Genomic DNA, 24,678 nt, shown 5'->3' with positions numbered 1-24,678 from the left:
ATTAAGATTAAAAAAGTTACAAATTTTCGAATTCTGTTTGGATGAACTAACAGTGCATTAATTTTAGTATGAAAATAATTGTTTTCAACATGGGAAACCTCATGTTACCAACAATAATTTTAATATATAAAAAATAAAAACCTTTTTGTGGAAAAAAACTGACACATCATAATATTAATCCAAAATAATTTCTTAATTTTTCGCCTAATCTCAATATTAAAAATGATCATTGTAAAAATCTTAAAATTAGATTATTATGAAAAAACTTTATTTTTCAAGCAATGTTTATTAATTATATTTTAGGGTATGTATGTCTGTTGGTATTTTGACGTAATAACATTTTTAATTGTTCAACAGAAGAATATTCATTGATTTATCACGTTATTTTCTTTTATATAATAAAATGACATAATACAATATAATAATTCATTATATTATATTTGTCTAATTCCAATCCTTTTGTCTTTACCCTGGAAAGCTAGCGATATCTTATAGGCGCATTTTACTAGCGATGCGTCAATTTGACTCCTTTGATAGTTATTATTGTTAACGATGTGAGCATAGGGTGAGTTGCGATAAAAACGATCTATGATAATTCTAAGGCTATCAAAGGTACAGATGTGCAGGAGGGAAGGGACAGAAGGGAAAGCGATCGGCGCGCGTACGATGCGTCAGTTTGACGTACGCTAGCGTTCCAGGGTTAATAATTTTTTTTTTTATTTACAATTAATTGTTCAACTAATTCATAATTATAATTATGAATAATAATTTAATAATTATCAAATCACACGGAATACATAACGTGTCTGATTGGTCTAGAAGTTTTGCATAGATTATTTTTATACAAGTTTGTGCAATAAAAGGTCAAACTGGGAAGAAATTTAAAATCTGGCATTCTATTAAGCATGTGTTTTATAATATGTGTTTTATATGACGTAATTAATTTATAGATACGAAAAGTCATTATTTAAAATTTGGTTCGGACCTTTTCTTTGCATAGTTCCTACAAAACCAGAAGATGTATGTGCAATTTTAAATCACCCTAATTTGCAAAAAAAAGGAATTATCCTAAATCCATTACGAGAATCTTATGTAGGAGATAATATAACGACAATTGATGATTTACAAAAATGGAAGATTCATAGGTAATAAATATTTGAATTATTATTCCAACCAAATAATTTATAGGATATTATACTTATTTCCAAAACATTTCGCCGTCATTCTTATCTTATCTATTTTAAATAACATTTTCTGGTATTGTAAGAATAGATCAAATTATATAAACATTTTCATACATAAGTAGTTTTAATTAAATTATTCAGTATTAATAGGATAAGAAAGATAGTTTATTGTAAAAAACATTTATATTTTTTTCAAAAAAAAGTGTAATGATATAAAAGTTTCCTTAATTACATAATAAATAAAACGACATCATAATATTTTATCCAAATTAATTTCCTTGATAAATAGTTTATGTGTGTAAACTTGCTACAGTCCTCTAATAAAGATTTTTTAATTTCTTTCATTATTTAATGTTTAAACGCTTCAGGTATGCTGCCTTTAAATGTATATCATTCAATAATGGGAAGACATTTACATCATTAATTAGTAAGGAAGCTGTGGCTCTTGTTGATTATTTTAAACCAACACAACAAGATAAAACGAATGATTATGAAATATATATNAACCAACACAACAAGATAAAACGAATGATTATGAAATATATATTCCAATTTATAAAATGCACCTTAAAATCTATGAAGCAGCAATTTTTGGTGAAAATGTTGCCAATGAAATTGATGTGAATCATGATATTATTATTCAAAACATGAAAGATACATCAAACGTAATTTGTTTGTAAAATTATTTATTATTTAAACATTAAGTGATCTCTCAAATTCTATTTTATTTTTTTATAATTTTTTTTTAGACTTGATAGAGTAATCTTTATTGCTATTATAAAAGTAATTTTACACAAATTACGCATGTCTTAAATTAAAAAAAAATTTTATTTTAGCTTCGATGCGAAGCTGAGAAGGTATTAATTTTACTATGATGTGTTTTTTTATTTTTTTATTTTTTTTTTTTTTTTGTGTCTGTGAACGCTCAATCTTAGCTCTCGCTGGACCGATTTTGATGAACAATATGTCAAAAGATCACAAATCGTATCTAGTCGAAGACATTACCCTCAAAAATTGAAAAAAATTCCCTCGTTCCCCGTAAACGGGGGAAATCCCCCAAAAAATTACAAATTTAAAAATCGCTAATTTTCGATATTTTTTCAATTTTTTTTACTTAAAATTGCCATAACTTTTTTAAAAATGACCGAATCAATATAATTTTTTTTTTTATAGATACCTTAGATAATTACCTATCATTTTATATATTTTTGTGAACATTTGACCCTTTAACAGCCCAAAGGATGGGGTTTCAAAATGGTAACTTTTTTACAAAAAATTAACTTTTTCAACTTAACTTTTGAAAATGTTCCGGAAAGACTGACAATTTTATATATACCTTAAATTAAAGCTAATGTAATATACTTTAATTTGAAAAAAAAAAATTTGACCTCTGGACTTGTCTTCATGGTGAAAATGACTACCGTATGCAAAAATATGCTATTTTTGTGAAAAAATTCTTGATATTATATTTTACATTTTTTAACATTATGTTGCTATAACTTTTTAAAAAATGCATGAATCAACTTTATTCTTTAATGATAAATACTTTATATATACTTCTTTCATTCGACATACTTTTTTTTAAAATCGGACCATTTCCCTTTATACAGGGGGGGTGCAAACCTTTTAAAATGCGTATAGAAAGTAGAACTTTTTCAACTTAACTTTTGAAAATGTTCCGGAAAGACTGACACTTTTATATATATCTTAAATTAAAGCTTATGTAATATACTTTAATTTGAAAAAAAAAAATTTGACCTCTGGACTTGTCTTCGTGGTGAAAACGGACATCAAAGTTAAAGAAAAACGTACGATTTCCGTGAAAAAAATCTCGATTTTATATGTTATATTATTTAATTTATATTTTATATAACTTTTGGAAAAATGTATGGATCAATATTATTATTTTTTTATAATAAATATTTATATACCCCTTTCATCTGGCACGCTTTTTTTGTAAATCGGATCATACCCCTTTAACAAGGGGGGTCAAAACTTTAAACATGCGTATTGTTACTACGATATTTTCAATTTAATTTTTGAAAGTATTCCGGAAATACTGACACTTTTAAATATATCTTAAATTAAAGCTTATGTAATATACTTTAATGTGAAAAAAAAAAATTTGACCTCTGGATTTGTCTTCATGGTAAAAATGACTACCGTATGCAAAAATATGCTATTTTTGTGTTAAAATTCTGGGTTTTGTATTTTATTTTATTTTAAAATACCTGACAAGGGGAGTACAGATTTTCATAAATATTATATAAATTAAAATTGATATAGTATAGATAGTTAAACTTATTTAAATATGTTTGTTTCTTTTAAGTCGAGAAAAATAACTTTGAAATTTGAACTAGCTTAAATAGCCAATTTTTCAACCGCCGGAAGCAACGTACGGTTGCCGAGTTGGTAAAATTTATGTTTTACACGCTTGGGGTACGAGGTTCCAACCCGCATATGGCAATGAATTTTTTGCATTTTTTCTTAATTCTTTTTAAGTTAGTATAAATTTTAACTCGTTTGATTTTTATCACATTTAGATTCAATAACTTCAATAAAGATCAAGGATCCCATCACTTTAGTCGCCCCTTGCAAGAAGAAATTTCTTATTCGTATTAAAATTATTTTACTATATTTTAAGTTTTCGCTTCGATGCAAAGCCGAGAAGATATTTTTTTGTGACTATCATTTATTTTCTCTGCTCTAACTTGACCTACTTTTTTCAACAATACGTCAAATTACTACAATTCGTATCTAGTTGAAGATATTACTCTCAAAAATTGAAAAAAAAATTCTAATTTATCAATTAAACAGTTAGTTATTACATCGTCTCCATAAAGACAATTAAAATCATTAATTTCTAATGTTTTCAAAATATTTATTAACGAATGAAGTTTGATATGATAGGTTTCAACTACAAAATTAAATCATTTTACTTTGTAATTTAATAATTTTATTACTCTGTTTGTGTGTGCTACTATTAGACTATAATATTCAAATTTTTTTCTAACGTGTTGCTATATAAATCATTTCTAAAAAAAATGATTGTTTTTTCTCCTGAATTAACAATTGATTTTTACAAATATAATCAAATTTTATAATAAACTCAATTGAGTAAATCTTTTTAACAACTTTGTTTTGATTGGTACATTTAGTTAAAGTAAATCATTAAAATTAATTAAGTTCTCAATATTTCAATTATAGAATCTTTTCAACAAACAACAAAAGTTCCTAGGAAATTATTACTATTACTTCTATTTAAGTTATCTATTACCATAAAAATGCAAAAAAATATTGAGCTTTTCTGATAAATTTACAATAAATAGTAATTATAAAACTTTCTGACTGCATATTGATCTTAACGATACAATTTTTTTAATTGTCATAAAATTTTCTATTTAATTATGTCAATGTCAAACTTACCAATTGAGCTAAAAGTTATGGTAAAATAAATTTTTTTTTTTTTTTATAAACATTTACAACAATCAACTTTAAACGATTAACAAAATTGGTTAAATATGTCATTTTCCTTATTTTTAACTTATTAATAATCAAATTAATATTAAATATTATATCAAATCAGTATTAATTTAAAACAATTTTTTTTGTTCTTAATTATTTTTTTTTATATGTAAAAACTATTTTTTAATAATATTAAAACTTAGAAGTTATAGAAAAAGTCTAATTGCACATTTTAAAACATCGCGAAAAGTTGATTTAGAATAGTATATTTTTGTTTCTGATGGAAGTTCCTTGTAGTCCAGTGTATAAAACTTATAACTTTGTTAATTGTTATAACTTTATCAAAAATGACCAAATCAGTATATTTTTTTTTATTTAGATGCATGTCTTTATCTATCATTTGGTTTTTTTTATAAATCTAACCCTTTACCTGCCCACAAGAGGGATTCAAAATATTAACTTTTTTTTTTTTAGTTAAAGTAAATCATTAAAATTAATTCAGTTCTGGATATTTCAATAGTAGAATCTTTTTAAATATCAAAAATTACTTAGAAATGATTACTATGATTTCTATTTAAGTGTTCTATTACGATAAAAATGCAAAAAATAATGAGTTTTTCTGATAAATTTACAATAAATAATAATTATAAAACTTTCTGACTGCATATTAATCTTAAAAATAACATTGTTTTAATTCTCATAAAATTTTCTATTTAATGATTCATTCTAGTCAACGAAGGAGTAATTTTGCAGAATAGCAGAAAAAATTCCCAACAAACTTTTTTTTTTTTTGTTTTAATTAGGCAATTGGTGGATTATTCCAAAAGCAACATCAACTCTTATTTCTTTAATTATATCATGATTAGTAGTTCTTTGATTTTAAAATATAATATTTGAATATATACTAATTATAATTATTAAATTTAGTATGAAATTGATATTTAATATTGTAATTTAAACGGAGAAATTATAAAAATAATAAAGAAGTTATATTTTGCTTTACTTTTACGTGTATAAAAATTTAAAGGGCTTGATACAATAATTTTCAATAAAAACTGTTTGTTACTATAAAAAAATGCACTGGACTACAAGGAACTTTCATCAGAAGCAAAAATATACTTTTCTAAATCAACTTTTCGCGTTGTTTTCAAATCTGCAAGTAGACTATTTCTATCACTTCTAATTTTTTATATTATTACTAATTATATATATAAAATAATAATTAAAAGAAAAAAAAATTTGTTTTCAAATTATTACTGATTTGATTTTTAATATGTTAAAAATAATCAGTCCAAATTTTCAATTTTAACCTATTTTTTTGGTTCTTTAAAGTTGATGAAAAATTTTTGATAAAGATTTATGAAAGTTTATAGTAAAATAAATTGAATATATTACCATAACTTTTAGCTCAATTACAAGTTTAAAATTGACATCTAGGCCAGTCAACAAAGGAAAAATTGCGGAAAAAATTTTGTTTTTTTAAAAGTTGAATTAAAATATGTATAATGACATACTAATAGTCCTCAAGATTGGAATTGAGCTTTTTTTTTAAATCCTCGCAAAAGTTCAAAAATATGAGCTTTCTTAATTTTCTCAAAAAAAAATATTTAACTTACAAAAAAAAGTTTCGCACAAAAGTTGTTTAAAAGACAATTATAAATAAAAATATAATCTTATATTTTTTCATTTAAACAAATATTTTTCGAGTTACATTACATTTAATATGAGTAATAAAATTTATATTCCATTTTTTTCATTTTACGGTTACTTTTTATCATGTTATACTTACATTAGACACAATGTTATAAATGCATATGTGTGTATGTGTGAGTTTATTTATTTATTGTATCATTAAAGTGTAGTGTATATTGAGATACAACCGATAGAGTAGGTAATTGATTTGACGCTATATTATTTAAACCCAACTAAACGCTAAATTGTACATTCCGAAATAACAATCATATTATGTCAATTGCCACCGGAATATCTGGTAATATTTTTCTTTTTCTTTGCCTTAATCCCAACTACTTGGGGTCGGGCACCCTTATCCTAAGATTCCACTTGACACGATCTCCCACATCTTCTACGCTCACATCAGCTGTCCTCAAATCGCATTCAATAGCATCCCTCCATCTCTTTTTTGGTCTTCCTCTATCTCTTCTTCCTTCAACATTCATTTCTATAACTGTTCTTACAGCTTTCGATTCTTCTTTCCTCATACCATGACTAAACAATCTAAGTCTATTTTCTGTCATCTTATCCACGATTGACGCAACACCTATACTTCCTCTTATATGCTCGTTCCTTATCCTATCTTCTCTAGTCACTCCACTCATCCAACTAAGCATTCTCATCTCTGCTACACTTATTCTCTGCTCTACTTTCTTATCAACCGCCCAACACTATTAACCATACATCATAGCTGGCCTCACAATTTCATACTAAATTTAAAAACTATAATTAGTATTTATTCATATATTATATTTTAAAATCAAAGAACTACTAATCAGGATATAATTAAAGAAATAAGAGTTCATGTTGCTTTTAAAATATTTCACCAATTTCTCTAAAGGAAACACTATCTACAGATTTGCATCGAAGCGTTTCTTATGATAGTGATTTTAATCACTGTCAGATATCATCTATACTTGTCCCATCTATGCCTCGTCCACACTGTGCCTCGACCCCACTGTGCTACCGTTTTTTTTTTAAATGTTTATCTATATTTATAATATTTCTTCATAAAATATTAATTATAACATAAAAAGTAGATTAATAATTTTTAATTTATCTATGATATACAATTAAAACGAGATGATGAATATTAAAATAAAAAACGGTAGCACAGTAAGGTCGCGGCACAGTATGGAAGTGGCATAGTTGGGACAAGTATAGATGATATCTGACAGTGATTAAAATCACTATAATAAGAAGCGCTTCGATGCAAATCTGTAGATAGTGTTTAATTTTAAAAGATTGGTAGATTATATCAAAAGCAACCATAACTCTTATTCCCTTAATTCAACTTTTTGTGATGTTTTCAAATCTGCATTTATACTTTTTTTATCGCTTATAATTTTTGATTTTATTACTAATTACATCATAGACTGATGGTAATGGAGTTGTGGTGTACCGGAAAGAGAATAAACAAAAATAGAAGAAACACGGGGGGAAAATCGAAGATTCAGTGGTGGAAATAGAAAGGGGAAAATTAAAAAATGTTTGCAAAGACGGTAAAAGAGATGACAGTGTGGAGTGTCGAGGGAGACATAAATGATGTGGAATAGAATTGCTAGTTGTGTAAAGAATACTGAAAAGGAGATTGTTGGTGAGAGTAGGAGTAGAATGCTAGGAAACAAGAAACCCGGTGGTGGGATGAGGACGTTCAAAAAATCATAGAAAGTAAGAAAAAGCAATTAAATATATAGCAAAAGAGCAAAAGGAGAAAAGATTGAATGGAGTATAAACACTTGTGCGAAGTAGCCAAGTGTGCAGTAAGTAAGACGAAGTTTAAGAGGTATGATGAGTTGTATGATAGGTTAGGAACAAAGGAAGGCTAGAAAAAAATCTATAAAATTGCAAAGGTAAGAGAGAAAAGGTCTAAAGATTATCATTATATAAGGTGTATGAAAAATGTTGATAATAAGGTANAAGGTGTATGAAAAATGTTGATAATAAGGTACTCTCGAGTGATGATGATGTGAAAAAAAGGTGGAAAGAATATTTTGAAAAATTACTGAATGAGGAGTATCCAAAAGAGACATTAGTGGATATCTCGTGGAATGCGGGATTGGTACATTTAATTAGTGAAAAAGAGGTATGGAAGGCTGTGGGATCATTTAAAAAGAATAAAGCAGTAGGACCAGATAAAGTGCCAGTAGAAGTATGGAAAATACTTGGTAGTATTGGTATAAGGTGGTTGAAGGAACTTTTAAATAAAATCTTATTAGAAGGGAAAATACCAAATGAATGGAGGAATAGTACTGCGGTGACGATATTTAAAGGTAAAGGAGACATACAGGACTGTGGAAATTATAGAGGCAAAAAGCCTATGAGTCATAGTATGAAAATTTTGGAAATGGCAATAGATAAGAGAATAAGAAATGAGACATCGGTATCTAAAAACCAGTCTGGTAAGTCAACAATAGGACAAAGAAGAAAAAGCTGTGTATGGTATTTATAGATTTGGAGAAAGCGTATGACAGAGTACCGAGATAGGTTTTAAAGTGGGCATTAATGAGAAAAGGAGTCCCGAAAAAGTACATTAATATAATAGAGGATATGAGATGGCACTTGTACCAGGGTAAAAAGTGTGGGAGGGGTAACAGAAGGTTTTTGGGTAAGAAAAGAAATGCATCAAGGTTCTGTTTCAAGCCCTCACTTAGTTTCTATAGTGATGGATGAAATTACTAGAGAAATACAAGGAAAAATGCTGTGGTGCATAATGTTTGTAATAGGAGAAATTAGGGAGGAAATCAAAGGTTAAATAAGCTCTTGAAGAAAAGTGTTTAAGAATAAGTAGGAGTAAGACAGAGTATATAGAGTACGAGTTTGATAAAGGAGAACACGAGGTAAGTGAAATAAGGAGGCCAGTGACAATAGGCGAGGACGTGATTGGAGATGTGGAAAGTTTCAAGTATTTAGGATCAGTTGTGCAAAAGAGCTATGGTATTGACGAGGATGTAAGACGCAGGATTAAGTGCGGGTGGTTGAAGTGGAGAGAAGCGTCTGGTGTCTATTGCGATAAAAAATACCAATGAGGATGAAAGGTAAATTCTACAAGACTGTAATAAGGTCAGCTATGATGTATGGTTCAGAGTGTTGAGCGGTTGATAAAAAAGTAGAGCAGAGAATGAGTGTAGCAAAGATGAGAATGCTTAGATGGATGAGTGAAGTGACTAGAAAAGATAGAATAAGGAACGAGCATATAACAGGGAATATAGGTGTAGCGTCAATCGTGTATAAGATGAGAGAAAATAGACTTAGATGGATAGGTCATGTTATGAGGAGAGAAGCCGTAAGAACAGTTGTAAAAATGAATGTTGAAGGAAGAAGAGGTAGAGGAATACCAAAAAAGAAATGGAGGGATGCTATTGAATGCGATTTGAGGACAGCTGTTGTGAGCGTAGATGATGTAGGGTCATGTCAAGTAGAAGTTTAGGATAATGGTAGCCAACCCCAAGTAGTTGGGATTAAGGCGAGGAAGAAGAAGAAGACTTTACCTTCAAAAATTAGAAAAGATTTCCCCATTATCAAATAAAAATTTCTTAACCAATTTCTCCATATAGACAATTAAAATCATTCATTTATAATGTTTTTAAAGTATATATTGTTGAATTAGGTTTGATATGATAATATGTTTCAACTTCAACGTTGAATAATATTACTTTGTTATTTATTAATTTTTTAACTCTGTCATTCTATAATATTCCAAATTTTTTTGTAATATGTACAGGAGGTCCTAAGACGCTTGTTATAGCAATGTAAATTGAAAAATATAAAATCCAAAAATTTTTTACGGAAATCGTACGTTTTTCTTTAATTTTGATGTCCGTTTTCACCACGAAACAAGTCCAGAGGTCAATTTTTTTTTAATTAAAGTATATTTTATAAGCTTTAATTTAAAATATATATAAAAGTGTGAAATAGCGATAGCGAATAGATGGAAAGAATACGTAGAAGAGCTATATGGAGAAGAAGAAAACACCAACTTACTCGTTGTAAACCCAACCGACGGTGACTTTGATTCAAATTTAGATACAAGGATTCTAAAATCAGAATTTGAAGACGCACTTCAAACAATGAAGAAAACAAAGCACCAGGCCCAGACGAATTAAACACAGAACTCCTACAGCAGTCAGGAGATGAAATAAAGAACGCTCTGTACGAACTGTTAAGTCAAATATACGAGACTAGGAAAATTCCGAGAGATTTTGGATGTAGCAGATTAGTTATCCTACCAAAAAAACCTAGAGCAAACCAGTGCGAAAATTTTAGGACCTTAAGCTTGATATCGCATGCGGCTAAATTACTGGCAATAATTGTAAGCAAAAGAATAAGTAAGAGGATAGAAGCCAGATTAGCAAACGATCAATATGGTTTCCGGAAGAACAAAGGAACCAGGGAGGCTATTTTAGGTCTGAGAGTAATACTTGAAAAGCAAATTGAGAGACAAAAAATCACTTATATGGCCTTTGTAGACCTAGAAAAAGCATTCGATAGCATAAATTGGACAAGTCTCTTTAAAATTTTGGAAGAAACAGAGATAGATTTTAAAGACAGACGTATTCTTTATAAGATTTATGAAGAACAAGAATCCATTATTAACATTAATACAACAACAGTGACTGCCAGAATCCAAAAAGGTGTGAGACAAGGGTGCCCACTTTCACCTGCATTGTTTAATGTATTTATTGAAAAAGCAATAAACGTCATAAAGCTTTGGTTAAAACAAAAAGGAATTGGAGTGAAAATAGGAGGGGTACTAATAACAATGCTTCGCTTCGCTGATGATATAGTCGTTCTTACAACATCTGAGGAAGACTTACAAGCAGCGTTAAATGCAATGAATACTACGTTCAAAGAATATAGTCTGAAAATAAACGCAGCCAAGACCAAAGCCCTAGTATGCTACAAGAAAGACATACCATATATAAATATAACATTAGAAAACAAAGAAATTATCCAAGTAGACTATTTTTTAATACTTAGGCAGCATTATAACAGACGACGGGAAATCAACCAAGGAAATCAGGAGCAGGATAGGTCAAGCAAAGAATACATTTCTTAAAAAGAGAAAAATACTAACATCAAAAAATATGAACATAGTAACGAAGAAACGGCTCATAAAAACATACGTCTGGAGTGTGGCATTATACGGAATTGAAACCTGGACAATTAATAAGAAAGAAAAAGATATGTTAGAAGCTCTGGAGATGTGGTGTTGGAGAAAGATGCAGAGAATAAGCTGGACTGATAAAAGATCAAATGAAGACATCCTGAGGACAATAGATGAAAAACGAACACTGATTGACATTATAAAGAGAAGGAGATGGCAGATGACAGGACACACGTTGAGGCATGGAGATGAATTGCATAGTTTAATAATTGAAGGAATGATAGAGGGTACAAGATCAAGAGGAAGACCTAGAACGAGGTATATTAGCCAAATAATGCAGGATGCAGGGGTCACTTCCTACAGGGAGCTTAAAATTATGGCGAATAATAGAGAAAAATGGAGAAGCCATTTATTGTAAAACATTTGTTAAAAACCAATCTTCGGATTGAAAAAAAAAAATAATAAAAATAAAAGTGTGAGTCTTTCCGGAAAATGTTCAATAGTTAAGTTGAAAATGTTACCATTTTGAAACCCTCCCTATAGGTAGGTAAAGGGTCAAATGTTCACAGAAATATATTAAATGATAGTTAAACACCTATGGTATAAAAAAAAAAAAATTATGGCAGTTATAAGAAAAAAAAATTGAAAAAAGTCGAAAATTACTAATTTTTAAAATTGTAACTTTTTGGAGGATTTCCTCCATTTACAGGGAATGAGTTAATTTTTTCAATTTTTGAGGGTAATGCCTTCGACTAGATACAATTTATGATCTTTTGAACTATTGTTCATCAAAATTTACCCAGTGAGAGCTGTTACTGAGTGGTATCAGACACACAAAAAAAAAAACGCATCATAGTAAAATTAATACCTTCGTACCTTCGCATCGAAGCTAAAAAATTGTGATAATTTTATACAAAATGACTAATTTTTTTATATAATATTTAATGATACTGATTTGTTTTATGTTAGACAATAACTTATAGGATTTTCAATCCATGGTATTTCAGTAAGTCTATTTTCAAAATATCAACGTTTTATGAGAAAAACATAAAAAATATCATTATATTACACAATTATATTAATAAGTTATTCAAGAAAAGTGAAATAGGAAAAGTTAAGCAAAATATTGATAAAACTAAAGGAAATACGTTTATTGAAATAATGGAAAAAGTTGACAAATTGACAGATGAAGATACACGAAATTTAGCTTTTGTCTTACTTGGAGGTATATTCGTGTACTAAAATAAATATAAAATCTTATTTTAAATATTGTTATTTTGTAATTCTAGCTGGATCTGATACAGCATCTGTAACGATTTCTAATATAATATTCTTAATGTCTTATCATTCAGATATCCAAAATAAGGTAAAATTATTATTCTTCGAACAATTGAATATTTTATTTGTGAACTTTAATGATAAGGTATTTGTGGAACAAAACAAGATTTTTTCAAGTGGATATCCCAATCGTAGACCAACTTACGAGGATTTGCATCAAATGAAATATCTTGAACAAGTTATTAATGAAACTCTTCGAATCCGCTCAACTACACCCTTCACTGTCCGATATGTTGAAGAAGAAATTTCAGTTGGAGGTTACTTATTACCTGCAGGTAATAAATAATAGACTAGTAAACTTTATTCTATATAAAACACTTCGATTCGAAAAAATAAATTTCTATTTTCGGACTATTAATTAAATGAAATTAATAATGAGAGAATAGAAAAGAATTTTGAATTTCTTGACTATATCTGCTAATTTGATTACTTAGCACTATGTCGATTAGAGCACATATTCATCTTTTTGTTCCTCGCCTTTATTGCAAATACTTGAGGTCGGCCACTGTTATCCTAAACTTTCATTTAACATGATCTCCCACATAATCTACGCACGCATTAGCCGTCCTCATATCGTATTCGATAACATCCCTCCGATTCTTTTTTGGTCTTCCTTCCTTTTCTTCTTTCAACATTCATTTCCATAACTGTTCTTACAACTTTCTTTTTCCTCATAACATGATCAAATAATATAAGTCTATTTTCTTTCATCTTATCCACGATTGATGCTATACTTATACTCTCTCTAATATGTTCGTTCCTTATCCTATCTTATACTATACTCATTCATCTAAGCATTCAAATCTCTACTACACTTATTATCTGCTCTACTTTCTTGTCAACCGCCCAACACTTTGAATCATACATCTTAGTAGATCTTACTACAGTCATGTAGAACTTAACTTTCAGCCTCATTGAAGTTATCTTACCTCATAACACACCAAATGCTTATCTCCATTTCACCCATCCGCACTTATTCCTGATGGTATGGATCACACATTTATTTATTTTTTATTTATAAAGTACGTTTTAAATTCACTAACTTAATATAAGTTAAAAGTTTTCAGACTTTCAATCATAATAAATTAAGTTGAAATTAAAATTTTGATATGCGTTGGTCTCTTTTATACCTTTCCTATTCTTTGGTTGTTAATTAAATTTTTAGAAAAAACTATAAATTATCTATGCTAATTTATATATAAATTTTAAGAATCGGATTTATTAATATGGTTTTAGGCATTTTGAAGGGACCCTAGTTTGTAAATATAGTTGTAAAAATATATAGTAGCATAGACATATTATTCATTTAAAGGGGAATAAATTTCCTAATCCTCCTTATAACACATTTTAATCAAATTAGTAAATATTTCACTGGTTAATTTTTGGAATAACTTAACAATATTTATAAATGCATATAAAATATTTATTTTTATATTATTATTTATATCATTTTCTAGTAAGTAAGTTAGTTAAATATAACTTGTTTAAGCAACAAACAAATAAAATTTCAATGTTTAAGGAGAAAGAATAGGAAAACAGATTTTGGAAGTGAAAGTCCTTTTCAGAAGGTCCGAAAAAAAATATTATCGACCGTCACGTTTGGCCGTCTCGGACAGACTCTATTATATTATTATTATCAAAATTCTATGATTCAATGAACGTACGAGAAATTTAACAACTATTATGAAACAAAGTTATGTTTTTAATTGAACCTTTTTATGTAGATAATAATGATAATAGAAATTGATAAAGACTGCTGATTATATTGCCTAAAAAAATTTATAAAATATTTTTAATTTTATTCGCTTTAAACATATACTATTAGTAATTGTTTGAACAAGTTACGAAACAATACGCAATCAGCTGATGGCCGGCTTATCTCCTCGCCCGGGACGAATATTATTTAGAACACTCTAAAGATTTACGACGGGGGTAAACCGGTCCGTGTGTCCAGCTGCCCAACGCATTAGACAACATTGGACGTGCTGTGCATTTTTTTGATAGTAATTCAGACGATGGTTTTGTGATACGCACGGCCTTTTCTTAACTATAGTTTATTTATTTATTATTTTTTTTAATAAGCACATGCGTTAAAATCTTATTTTGCTCAATTTATTGGGTGTAATTTAATTTGTAAAATTATCTAACAGGGTCTAATATTTAGTGTGTATCTTGCGCGAAGAAATAAGTGTCAAAATAGCATACTTAAACAACAACATTTTAGCTATATATATTTATTTGTTTTTTATGTTTATTTTTTATTAAATTAAATAAAAAATGAGTTGTTAATTATTATTAACATACTAAGTTGCACTAAGGAAGTAAGTTATTTATAGAATGTGTCTAATATAATAATACTGATCTTTTTTTTTTCTGCGTTCAAAAGAATTAAGAACAACTTTGTAGTGTGTATATATAATCATCTTTAATTGCTACTTATTAATATTTTAATTATTTTCGTTTGAATATTTCACGTGAAGTTATTTATTATTATTATTATTGTTTTTTTTTTATTAATTAATTTTAATTGACCGTGATTTGGTGTTAATAGCGCGGCAATAGTAAGCTCGTTTATTCTGGTTTGTTTTATGTATTCTTATTAAGGGTTAATTAAATTTTTGTTATTATAATGGCGAATGTGAATGAAAACAGATCGGAACGCGTAATGCGAAATTTGATTAGAGCCCGAACGACCGCGGTTTTAGCAAGGAATATTGTTGTCGCTCGAATCCGATCCATCGTCGACATTTCTGCGGCTTTAAACACTCAACCAGCACTTGTGCCCCGTTTTTTAGTTGCTGCTAATGATCTGGAAACACTATGGGAGAGCTTTCTTGTGGCGAATCAAGAAATATTGGCCGCGATGCTAGATTTAGACTGTACGAATGAATTTTCTATAACTCTTGAGTCAGAGGTTCGTCAATTATATGTGATCGCGGTTAGTGTTGTCGAACAATATAAACTATCAGGTCCCATCGAACAAGAAAAAATTAATGGTTCTAATAATTTAAATGATTCACAACGATCAATTGTTTAATTTGGAATGAAAGGCATGAGTCTGTCAGTTGTAACAAATTTTTAAACATGTTAGTCGAAGATCACCTTAAGATAGCACGGGATAAACGAGTGTGCTTCCGATGTCTTAATTTCAAACACTGGTCCACTCATTGTAAAGCTTTCAAGCCGTGTGATCGTTACCCGGGTCGTCATCATTCTCTTCTACATCGAGACCGTGAAGTGGTGCAAGATAGTCCTGTCGCTCCGGAGACCTTCCTAGTTAATCCGTCTAGTCAACATACTGTTTTATTGGGGACGGCCTTGGTGCATATAAAGGATCGCGCAGGTTATATGCATTCGGTGCGGGTGTTGATTGATTCCGCTTCTCAAGTGAGCACCATCACGATGTCATGTGTAGATCGGGTAGGGTTACAGCGGTCTAAGTGGACGGTTCCATTGACGAGCTTGTCAGGAGTTCCCGTCCCAAGTATCAGCTGTATGGTAGTGTTGTATGACCCCAAGATACAACGTGGACCATTGTCTAACGGAACCAGCTCCGGATGAGTTTTCCGGATCCCGACAAGTAGCTTTACGTCGTTTCCAAAATCTGGAACGTAAACTAACCATAGATAATAAGTTAGCCGAAGAATATTATGCGTTCATGCGCGACTACCAGCAATTGGGCCATATGTTCATTGCGACTACCCCTGGAGTGTATTTCATTCCCCATCACCCAGTGTATGCAGGATCACCAGCGACAAGTAAACTACGCGTGGTGTTCGATGCGTCGGCTACGTCCGGATCTAAAAGTTCCTTAAATCAGTGTCTCTATACCGGACCCAAGCTACAACAGGACATTGTTGATATTTTATAGCGGTTCCGTATTTATGAATATGCGTTCACAGCAGACGTATGTAAAATGTACAGGCAGATTTTGGTGCTTCCAGAATACCGGAAGTATCAACACATATTTTGGAGACCATCCCCATTGGATAAAATTGAGGAATTTGAACTCAATACGGTGACTTATGGTACAAATTGTGCTTCGTTTCTTGCGTTGCGAGTCTTACAGGACATTGCGGAACAGGAGTGCACTGATCTACCACATGTTCGTAATGCGTTGCAACGTCAAACCTATGTCAATGATATTTGTGTGGGCACATCCAGTACTTCTGAATTGTTACAACTTCAATCGGATTTGCAGATGGTCCTTGGTTCGGCTGGATTAGAATTGAAAAAATGGTCTAGCAATTCCTTCCAGGTGCTATCGGCCGTGTTGCCGGAAAATAGAGCGGTTACGGCTGTAAATTTTAATGACCACGATGGTGGCTTAGTTAAGGTTCTCGGCTTGCAGTGGCAGTCGTATATGGATGTGTTTGAGTTCAAAGAACAGTTGTCATCCAAGGCTATCATTAAACGTTCCGTTCTATCCGCCATAGCACAAATTTTTGACCTCCTGGGTTTCATTGCCCCTGTGGTATTTCATGCAAAGCATATTTTACAGCTCATTTGGAAAACTGAATTAAATTGGGATGACCCGCTTACCACAGTATTTGGCCGCTAGATGGCAAGCGTTCGTTGAGGATCTTCACGCGTGACCTAACATTCAGATACTCAGACACGTCTCTGTCGCGATACTCGGTAATGGTATTTGTATCAAATCGTGTCCATCAGGTTCAGCAATGTCTACCTAAGTGCGTTTGGAGATACGTGCCGTCCGAGTCCAACTCGGCGGATTGTGCTTCTCGTGGCTTGCTTTCTTCGGAAATACTTCATCACACCTTATACTGGTCTGGCCCAGACTTCATCAGTCAGCCAGAAGATACGTGGGAGAATCCACTACAGTATTTGCTGCCCGATGAACATCTACCGGTATCCAAAGCAGTTTCTCTGGCCACTACAGTTGACGTCGAACCTAAATGGTTCACACGTTTCTCTTCTTACACTCAGCTGATTCGGGTAACTTCATGGATGCGGAGGTTTATTGGACGATATCGAGGAGCGGAGTATCCACACGGTTACCTGAATAGCGTTGAATTACATGAAACCCTTGTCATCATTGTTACTTCGTCCCAAATGTGCACTTTGAATAGTTTAGTCAACGAATTGCATCATCGGCGATTGCAATCACGTACCTTCGCCGGGCTTCGGCCATTTATTGACTCCGACGGAGTGATGCACGTGGGTGGTCGACTAAGCAATGCATTAATGCCCGCGTCACAACGACAACCCATTCTACTAGCAAAAACGTCTTACCTGTCAGTACTCATCGCACGTCATTGGCATATAGTAACTTGTCATTCAGATCCAAGGGTCATCACCGACTTGATTAGCCGCCAGTTTTGGATCATGCACTATATGTGTCAGAACCATAGCTCAGGTACCACATTCCGTCATGGCTGATATTCCAGCTTCAAGAGTGCAAGCATGTCGCCCATTCAGTCGTGTGGTAATAGACTATGCGGGACCTTTACAGATGAGAGAATGTCGATTACGTAAGGCCCGGGTGTACAAAGTGTACATTGCCATCTTTGTGTGCATGTCGGTAAAGGCGGTTCACCTAGAAATTGTATAGGATTTGACTACGGATGCCTTTTTAGCCGCTCTTGATAGGTTTGTTGTTAGACGAGTTTTACCTCAGGAGATATATTCCGACTGTAGGACCAACTTTGTCGGTGTGTCCAAACAACTGGCAAACCTGATTAATCATCCAGACAATCGGGTTCGGATTGCTTCACATTTAACATGTACGTAGCATTTCAATCCACCGGGTGCCCCTCACTTCGGTGGCTTATGGGAAGCAGCGGTGCGGTCTACCAAAAAATTACTAGTACGTGTTATGGGCAGCCATAACCCAACTTTGGAGGAGTTAAACACTGTAATGTGTAGAATTGAAGCAGTGCTCAATTCTAGACCCCTCACACCAATGTCTTCTTCACCACTTGATTTAGATTATTTGACTCCTGGGCATTTCATTATCGGTCAACCTTTACTTGCCGTACCAGATGTCTTGGTACCCAAAGAAGTCACCAAACTACCAACAAGATGGAAGTTTTTGCATCAATGCCATCAAGCTTTCTGGCGTCGATGGTCAAATGAATATCTGTGCTCCTTACAGAAGCGGAACAAATGGATCTCAGAGTCGGCAAATTTGAAAGTTGGCGATATGGTCGTCATCAAAGACAATAACAATGCTCCGACGTCGTGGTGCCTTGGTCGTGTGATCACTGTTGTACCAGGACAGGATGGCGTGGTATGAGTGGCCAAACTACTAACCTCCATGGGGGAGATTACCAGGCCCGTGGTCAAGCTAGTATTGTTGCCAACAGAAACCTAGTTTAATGCTACCTATATAGTGATATTAGTATATAGATTATTATGTTTCATAAGTGTATTATTTTTATTAAAATCGTAATTTTTTTATATACTATGCAAAGTGTACGTCTTGATCAACAGTCTTATATTGGGTCATCTTACATGTTTATTAAGCAGCCCATTCTTAGTAACAATCAACTCAGTATTATGTTGACACCTCTGTTCTATGGTTATTGCTGATTTATTTATTTATTTATTTTTTTTGTGTTTTTAATCTATATTAATTTTTTTTTTTTGGATATTTTGATAAAGGAGTTGATACCCAGGGGTTGTATTAATACGCTTGCATTACTCATGTTATGCTCATTGAACTTCCTTTTCCTTGGAATAAAGATGCCAACTCCTATTACGTTTTATTTACATTCCTGTTATTAAGGTTACCTTTTTTTTTTTTTTTTTTTTGTGTTATTATACATTTATATTTAGTCTATGTCATTGTAACTATATATTCCTATTCTATTAATAGTCATAAAGTTATTTAAAATCATTCCGAATTATTGTTAACCTGACCCAAGTCTCCGAGAAAACGATTTCTCTGTCCAGAATGGCTCCAGTTAGAAGATGCCCCGTCCTCTAAGGGGGAGTATGTTTGAACAAGTTGTGTAACAATACGCAATCAGCTGATGGCCGGCTTATCTCCTCGCCCGGGAAGAATTTTATTTAGAACACTCTAAAGGTTTACGGCGGTGGTAAACCGGTCCGTGTGTCCAGCTGCCCAACGGATTGGACAACATTGGACGTGCCGTTAATTTTTTTGATAGTAATTCAGACGATGTTATTGTGATACGCATGGCCTTTTCTTTTGCGTACGGTTGATAAAGTATCCAGTGGGATTTTGCTGATTTGTTGCCAAAGATACAACGGTGGTTCCATTTCTGTGTTGTACTCTGGCCATCGCCATTTATCGTTGCGAATCTTCGGTTGTCCATTGCCTGGACCGCGTGGCTTGGTCATAGAATCCGTGGATGGTTTTTTTGCGGACGTCCTGATAAAGTTATGTGTTAAAATTGTATTATTAAAAACCACAGTGATTATATGAATGGTAACCGTTCTTTTTTTTTTCTTTTTATGGTTAAAATCAATTATTGAACCTTTGGTGTGTTATTACTAGTCATACGGGCCAACCGTTTATTAGGAGTCCGGTGGCGAACAGTAGTATAGCTTAGTAAAAATTTTTTTAATTTTGTTGATGGAGTGTGATTTATTTACAGGAAGTATACTACTAATTTGTGTTGCCAATTTACATAAAAGTCATTTGTACTATAAAGATCCAGAAAAATTCAACCCAGATAACTTTTCACCAGATGAATGTCTGAGTCGACATCCTAATTCATTTATGCCATTTGGATTAGGGCCAAGAAATTGTGTAGGTAAACGTTTTGCAATGATACAAATGAAAGTAATAATATCTACATTAATTCGAAATTACCATTTTCACTTTTCTGAGAAATATTCAAAACCAGAAGACCTTATAGCAAATTATTCAATTACACAAACTTTTGATGAAGGATGTTACGTCAAATTTAAACAAAGAGAAAATAACATATATCCTGTTTGATGTTTTACTGTTATTTAATCATTTTATTTTTATATATTACATTGGTATGAGTGTTTAAAATATGCATTAACATTGTGTATAAAATATAATTAAATTATACAAAAATTAACATGATATATAATATATATAACTTGATCCAGCTTTAAATATTCATTAAATGGTAATTATTCATTTTGAGCTTTTCTTACTGGGTTTTTCTTAGAACTTAATATCTTTGTTCTAACGAACTTCGCGCAGACAGCGCAAAGAAACTTAAGAGTATATTTTTAGTGTTTAATTTTTGTCTTGGTAATTATGGTGCCGTATTTTTTCAAGGCGTCAGAGGCGGGACACATTGTGCCACCACAATACCGCCTTGATAAAATTTTTATTTAGACATTTATGTTTTTGAGTCTTGTTAGGTCAGAGGAAGCCTTAAAATGTATTGGTATCGATCTCTCAAAAAATATACTCTCTCGAAAGGATATTTATTTAAAAAAATGAAATAAAGGTACATCATTAAATTATATTTATAATAAAAATATTGAGTGTATAGAGTCTTTTACATTTCAAAAAACAGTTATAGATTTTTTGTAACGATCTCGTATTATTTAAATACGATTAATAAATTAATTTAGACTGTTTTTCTAAACAGTCATAATGACTATACAATGCACTGTGTACAGCGCGAAATTCAGAATCAACGTTGGATTGTTTAAAATATTGTTACGTTCCATAGGATACAAAATAAATACAAGTTTTATTTATGATTTCAAACCACAAACAATCTATTGTGTAATAAACCATTAAGATAAATAATAAAATTTTGTAAAGGATATTTAACATCATTTATTCAATATTATTAAATCTTTATTTTTAGGTCAATTCACTATTTTGTCATAAACGTTTGTATTTATTTTACTATTACCCTTATGTGCTCAGCAACCATTTCCTATCCTTCCTAAAACCCCTTTTATTTAAATCATTACACCTTAACAACATACCCGAGAAAGGTATGTGTCCTTTTTGACCTTGTACTGTACTAACATAAGTAAAAATACATTTTAAACTGTTATATTAAATAATAATACTGTGCCCAGTGTGTTGTTTAATAATATCAACACTACTCAATTGAGTATATTATAAAATTTCATTACAATAGTAAAAATCTATTGTTAAATTCAGGTGAAACTAAAAATAATTTTTTTTAGACAGCAACATATTACCAAATAAATTGGAATATTATAGACAAGTAGTAGCACACACAAATAGAGTTAAAAAATTAATAAATGATAAAGTAAAATTATTTAATTTTGTAGCTGAAAAATGTTATCATATCAAATCTAATTATACAATATATACTTTAAAAATATAAATTAATGATTTTGTTTGTATGGAGAAAGCTGGTTAAATAACTTTTTATTTAATAAGGGATTTTTTTTTCAATATTTGAGGTTAATATCTTTAATTGAATACGAATTGTTATCATTTTACGTATCGTTGAAAAAAGTGGGTCAAGTGAGGCTGAGAAAATTAATCGCAGTCACAAATAAATCAAATAGTAAAATAAAATTAATATGAATAAGAAATTTCTTCTCATGATGGAAGACTACAGTGATGAGATTCTTGATATTTATTGAAGTTATTGAATCAAAATGATATAAAATTCAAATGAGATGAAAATTTTCTTCTATTTCTAAAATAATTAAGAAAAAAATTCATTGCCACAGGCGGGGATTCGTACAATGTACCCCAAGCGTGAAAGACATAAGAGTTATCGACTCTTATATATAATCGGTTATTAGGTCACTGTCCAGTGTTCCCCTGGGCAGTGGATAAATAGTAGGCCCTCTGATTTGGCTGAAACCTTACAACTTTATTATTCGATCATATGTTGATAATATTAAATATTAAACTCATCTTATAAATTTTGTAGGTTTTGCTCTTTACTATTAAAATACGCCTCTAATAATTTATGGGACCCTATTATCTAAGCACATTAAATTTGCAGATGGCTGCTTAAAATTATTTATTGTTTAATAAAATTAAAGTGCCAATAATGTGTTGTACAATGATTATATTGTATAAAAGAACGTAACTCGGTGGCCAAAACTTAGTTATGTTTTGTATCCCTTTTTTTTTATTTTTTACACGATTGGCTTTACTGTGGATCTCTTAAATGCGGAAACCCTTTGTGTATCGAAAGACTGACGGAAAAGTCGAGACACTGCAACCGGGCGACCTAGCCTGGTCTTGGGTAGTGTCCTCCACCGCGACACCGACTCATGCTCAATCTATGGAGGACCGAGGGAGTTGGGGCGCAGACTGTTAGTTAGCGTCGTACACTCGGTCCTCCTGTACGGGTCCCCGATTTGGGCGGATACTCATGAGTATTCGTCCAAAAACCGCGAAGCCCTGCTCAGGATGCAGAGGCGGGCGGCTATCGGGACAGTTTCGGGGTACAGAACGATGTCCGGAAGGGTGGCGGATATCCTATCGTCACTGCCGCCGCCCAACCTACTCGCCGAAAAACGCGCCGCCGGACATGAGATCCGCCGAGAATGCGGCCTGGCCCTCAAACCCGAAGACCGGCTGGCGCTAAGGCGGATGAACAAGCTCCGGTGGCGGACTCGTCTCTCGGAGAAAACGACGAGAGGCGAGTCCGATAGACTGGACTAGTGGGTGGACCGGAATCACGATGAGATGACTTATCGTCTAACCCAAGTGATGTCCTGTCACGGCTGCTTTAACGAGTATTTACACCGTATTCGCAAAGCAGCCGCGCCGACTTGTGATGTCGGAACGCCCGGGAGAGGTTGACAGCGCTCTGCACACCTTCTTCTGGTGCGAGGCGTGATCAAAAGTTGATTTAGATAAATATATTTTTGTTTCTGATAAAACTTCCTTGTAGTCCAGTGTATAAAACTTATAACTTTGTTATAAATAACTAATATTTTTTATTGAAAAGTATTGTATCAAGCCCTTTAAATTTATATACGCGTTAAATGTAAAGAAACTTTAAAATAAAATATAACTACTTTATTATTTTTATAATATATCCGTAAAAATTACAATATTACATTATTGAATATCAATTTCATACTAAATTTAATTACCATAATTATTATGTACTCATATATTATAATTATAAATCAGGATAAAATTAAGGGAATAAGAGTTATGGTTGCTTTTGATATAATCTACCAATCTTTTAAAATTAAACACTATCTACAGTTTTGCATCGAAGCGTTTCTAATGATAGTGATTTTATTCACCGTCAGATTAAATCTATACTAGACCCAAATATGCTATGTCCCCACTGTGCTAGTTTTTTTATATACTTCTTTTAAATCGAGAAAAATAAATTTTAAATTTGAATTACCTTAAATTGTCAATTTTATAGTCCGACATGTAATATTATATTATTACATATAATATTAACATATAATATGTATGTCACATATTATGATTATACAAGATCACCAAAACAGGGTTCTCTTATTTAAAATACAAAATAACCCTTTAATAATGCAAAAAATCTCCCTCTTGTAGAAATTATTAAGTAACACCTACACGCAGGACCCTCTTTTAATTAACCAATTAGAATATAAAGCTTCAGCTACCAGGATCACGGTATAGATCGCTGGGCTACCCCCTTCAAACTATAAAAAGCCATTTTCCCCCGTCTAAACCCGTTCTTTCGGCGATGTTTAAATACACAAAATCTACTACACTCTACTCAAGATTTCACTCTCCGGGACTTAGTCGATTTTTAAATGACACTTAGAAATTATAAGATGAATTTTGTTTTGGTGAATCTTTTAATTTAATTTAATTTGTTCATGAAATAATAATGTTAGCTTCGATGCGAAGCGGAGAAGGTATTAATTTTACTATGATGTGTTTTTTTTTTTTTTTTTTTTTTTTTTTTTTTTTTTTTTTTT

General features: G+C 31.5%; 2 protein-coding genes across 5 annotated transcripts in view; one reads left to right on the top strand and one right to left on the bottom strand.

Moving 5' to 3' along the window:
* LOC126896427 (cytochrome P450 4C1-like) overlaps window positions 1-20,864 on the top strand; it is a 35,174-nt gene extending 14,310 nt beyond the window's left edge. For both annotated transcript variants that reach the window (XM_050669206.1, XM_050669207.1), the window contains exons 3-9: window positions 951-1,145; window positions 1,553-1,687; window positions 1,732-1,849; window positions 12,457-12,712; window positions 12,777-12,853; window positions 12,911-13,100; window positions 20,409-20,864. In XM_050669206.1, the coding sequence (XP_050525163.1) occupies window positions 951-1,145; window positions 1,553-1,687; window positions 1,732-1,849; window positions 12,457-12,712; window positions 12,777-12,853; window positions 12,911-13,100; window positions 20,409-20,755 (1,318 nt within the window). In that variant the 3' untranslated portion in view covers window positions 20,756-20,864. The remainder of the gene's footprint in view (window positions 1-950; window positions 1,146-1,552; window positions 1,688-1,731; window positions 1,850-12,456; window positions 12,713-12,776; window positions 12,854-12,910; window positions 13,101-20,408) is intronic.
* Window positions 1-24,678, bottom strand: part of LOC126896429 (uncharacterized) — a 54,883-nt gene that overhangs the window by 24,612 nt on the left and 5,593 nt on the right. The window lies entirely within an intron of this gene.

This window comes from Daktulosphaira vitifoliae, unplaced genomic scaffold, assembly GCF_025091365.1.
Source record: "Daktulosphaira vitifoliae isolate Bord-2020 unplaced genomic scaffold, ASM2509136v1 Scaffold_1, whole genome shotgun sequence".
NCBI classification, from domain to species: Eukaryota; Metazoa; Arthropoda; class Insecta; order Hemiptera; family Phylloxeridae; genus Daktulosphaira; species Daktulosphaira vitifoliae.
Note: the sequence above shows the minus strand (reverse complement) of the source record. Positions and strands in the feature narration are given on the sequence as shown.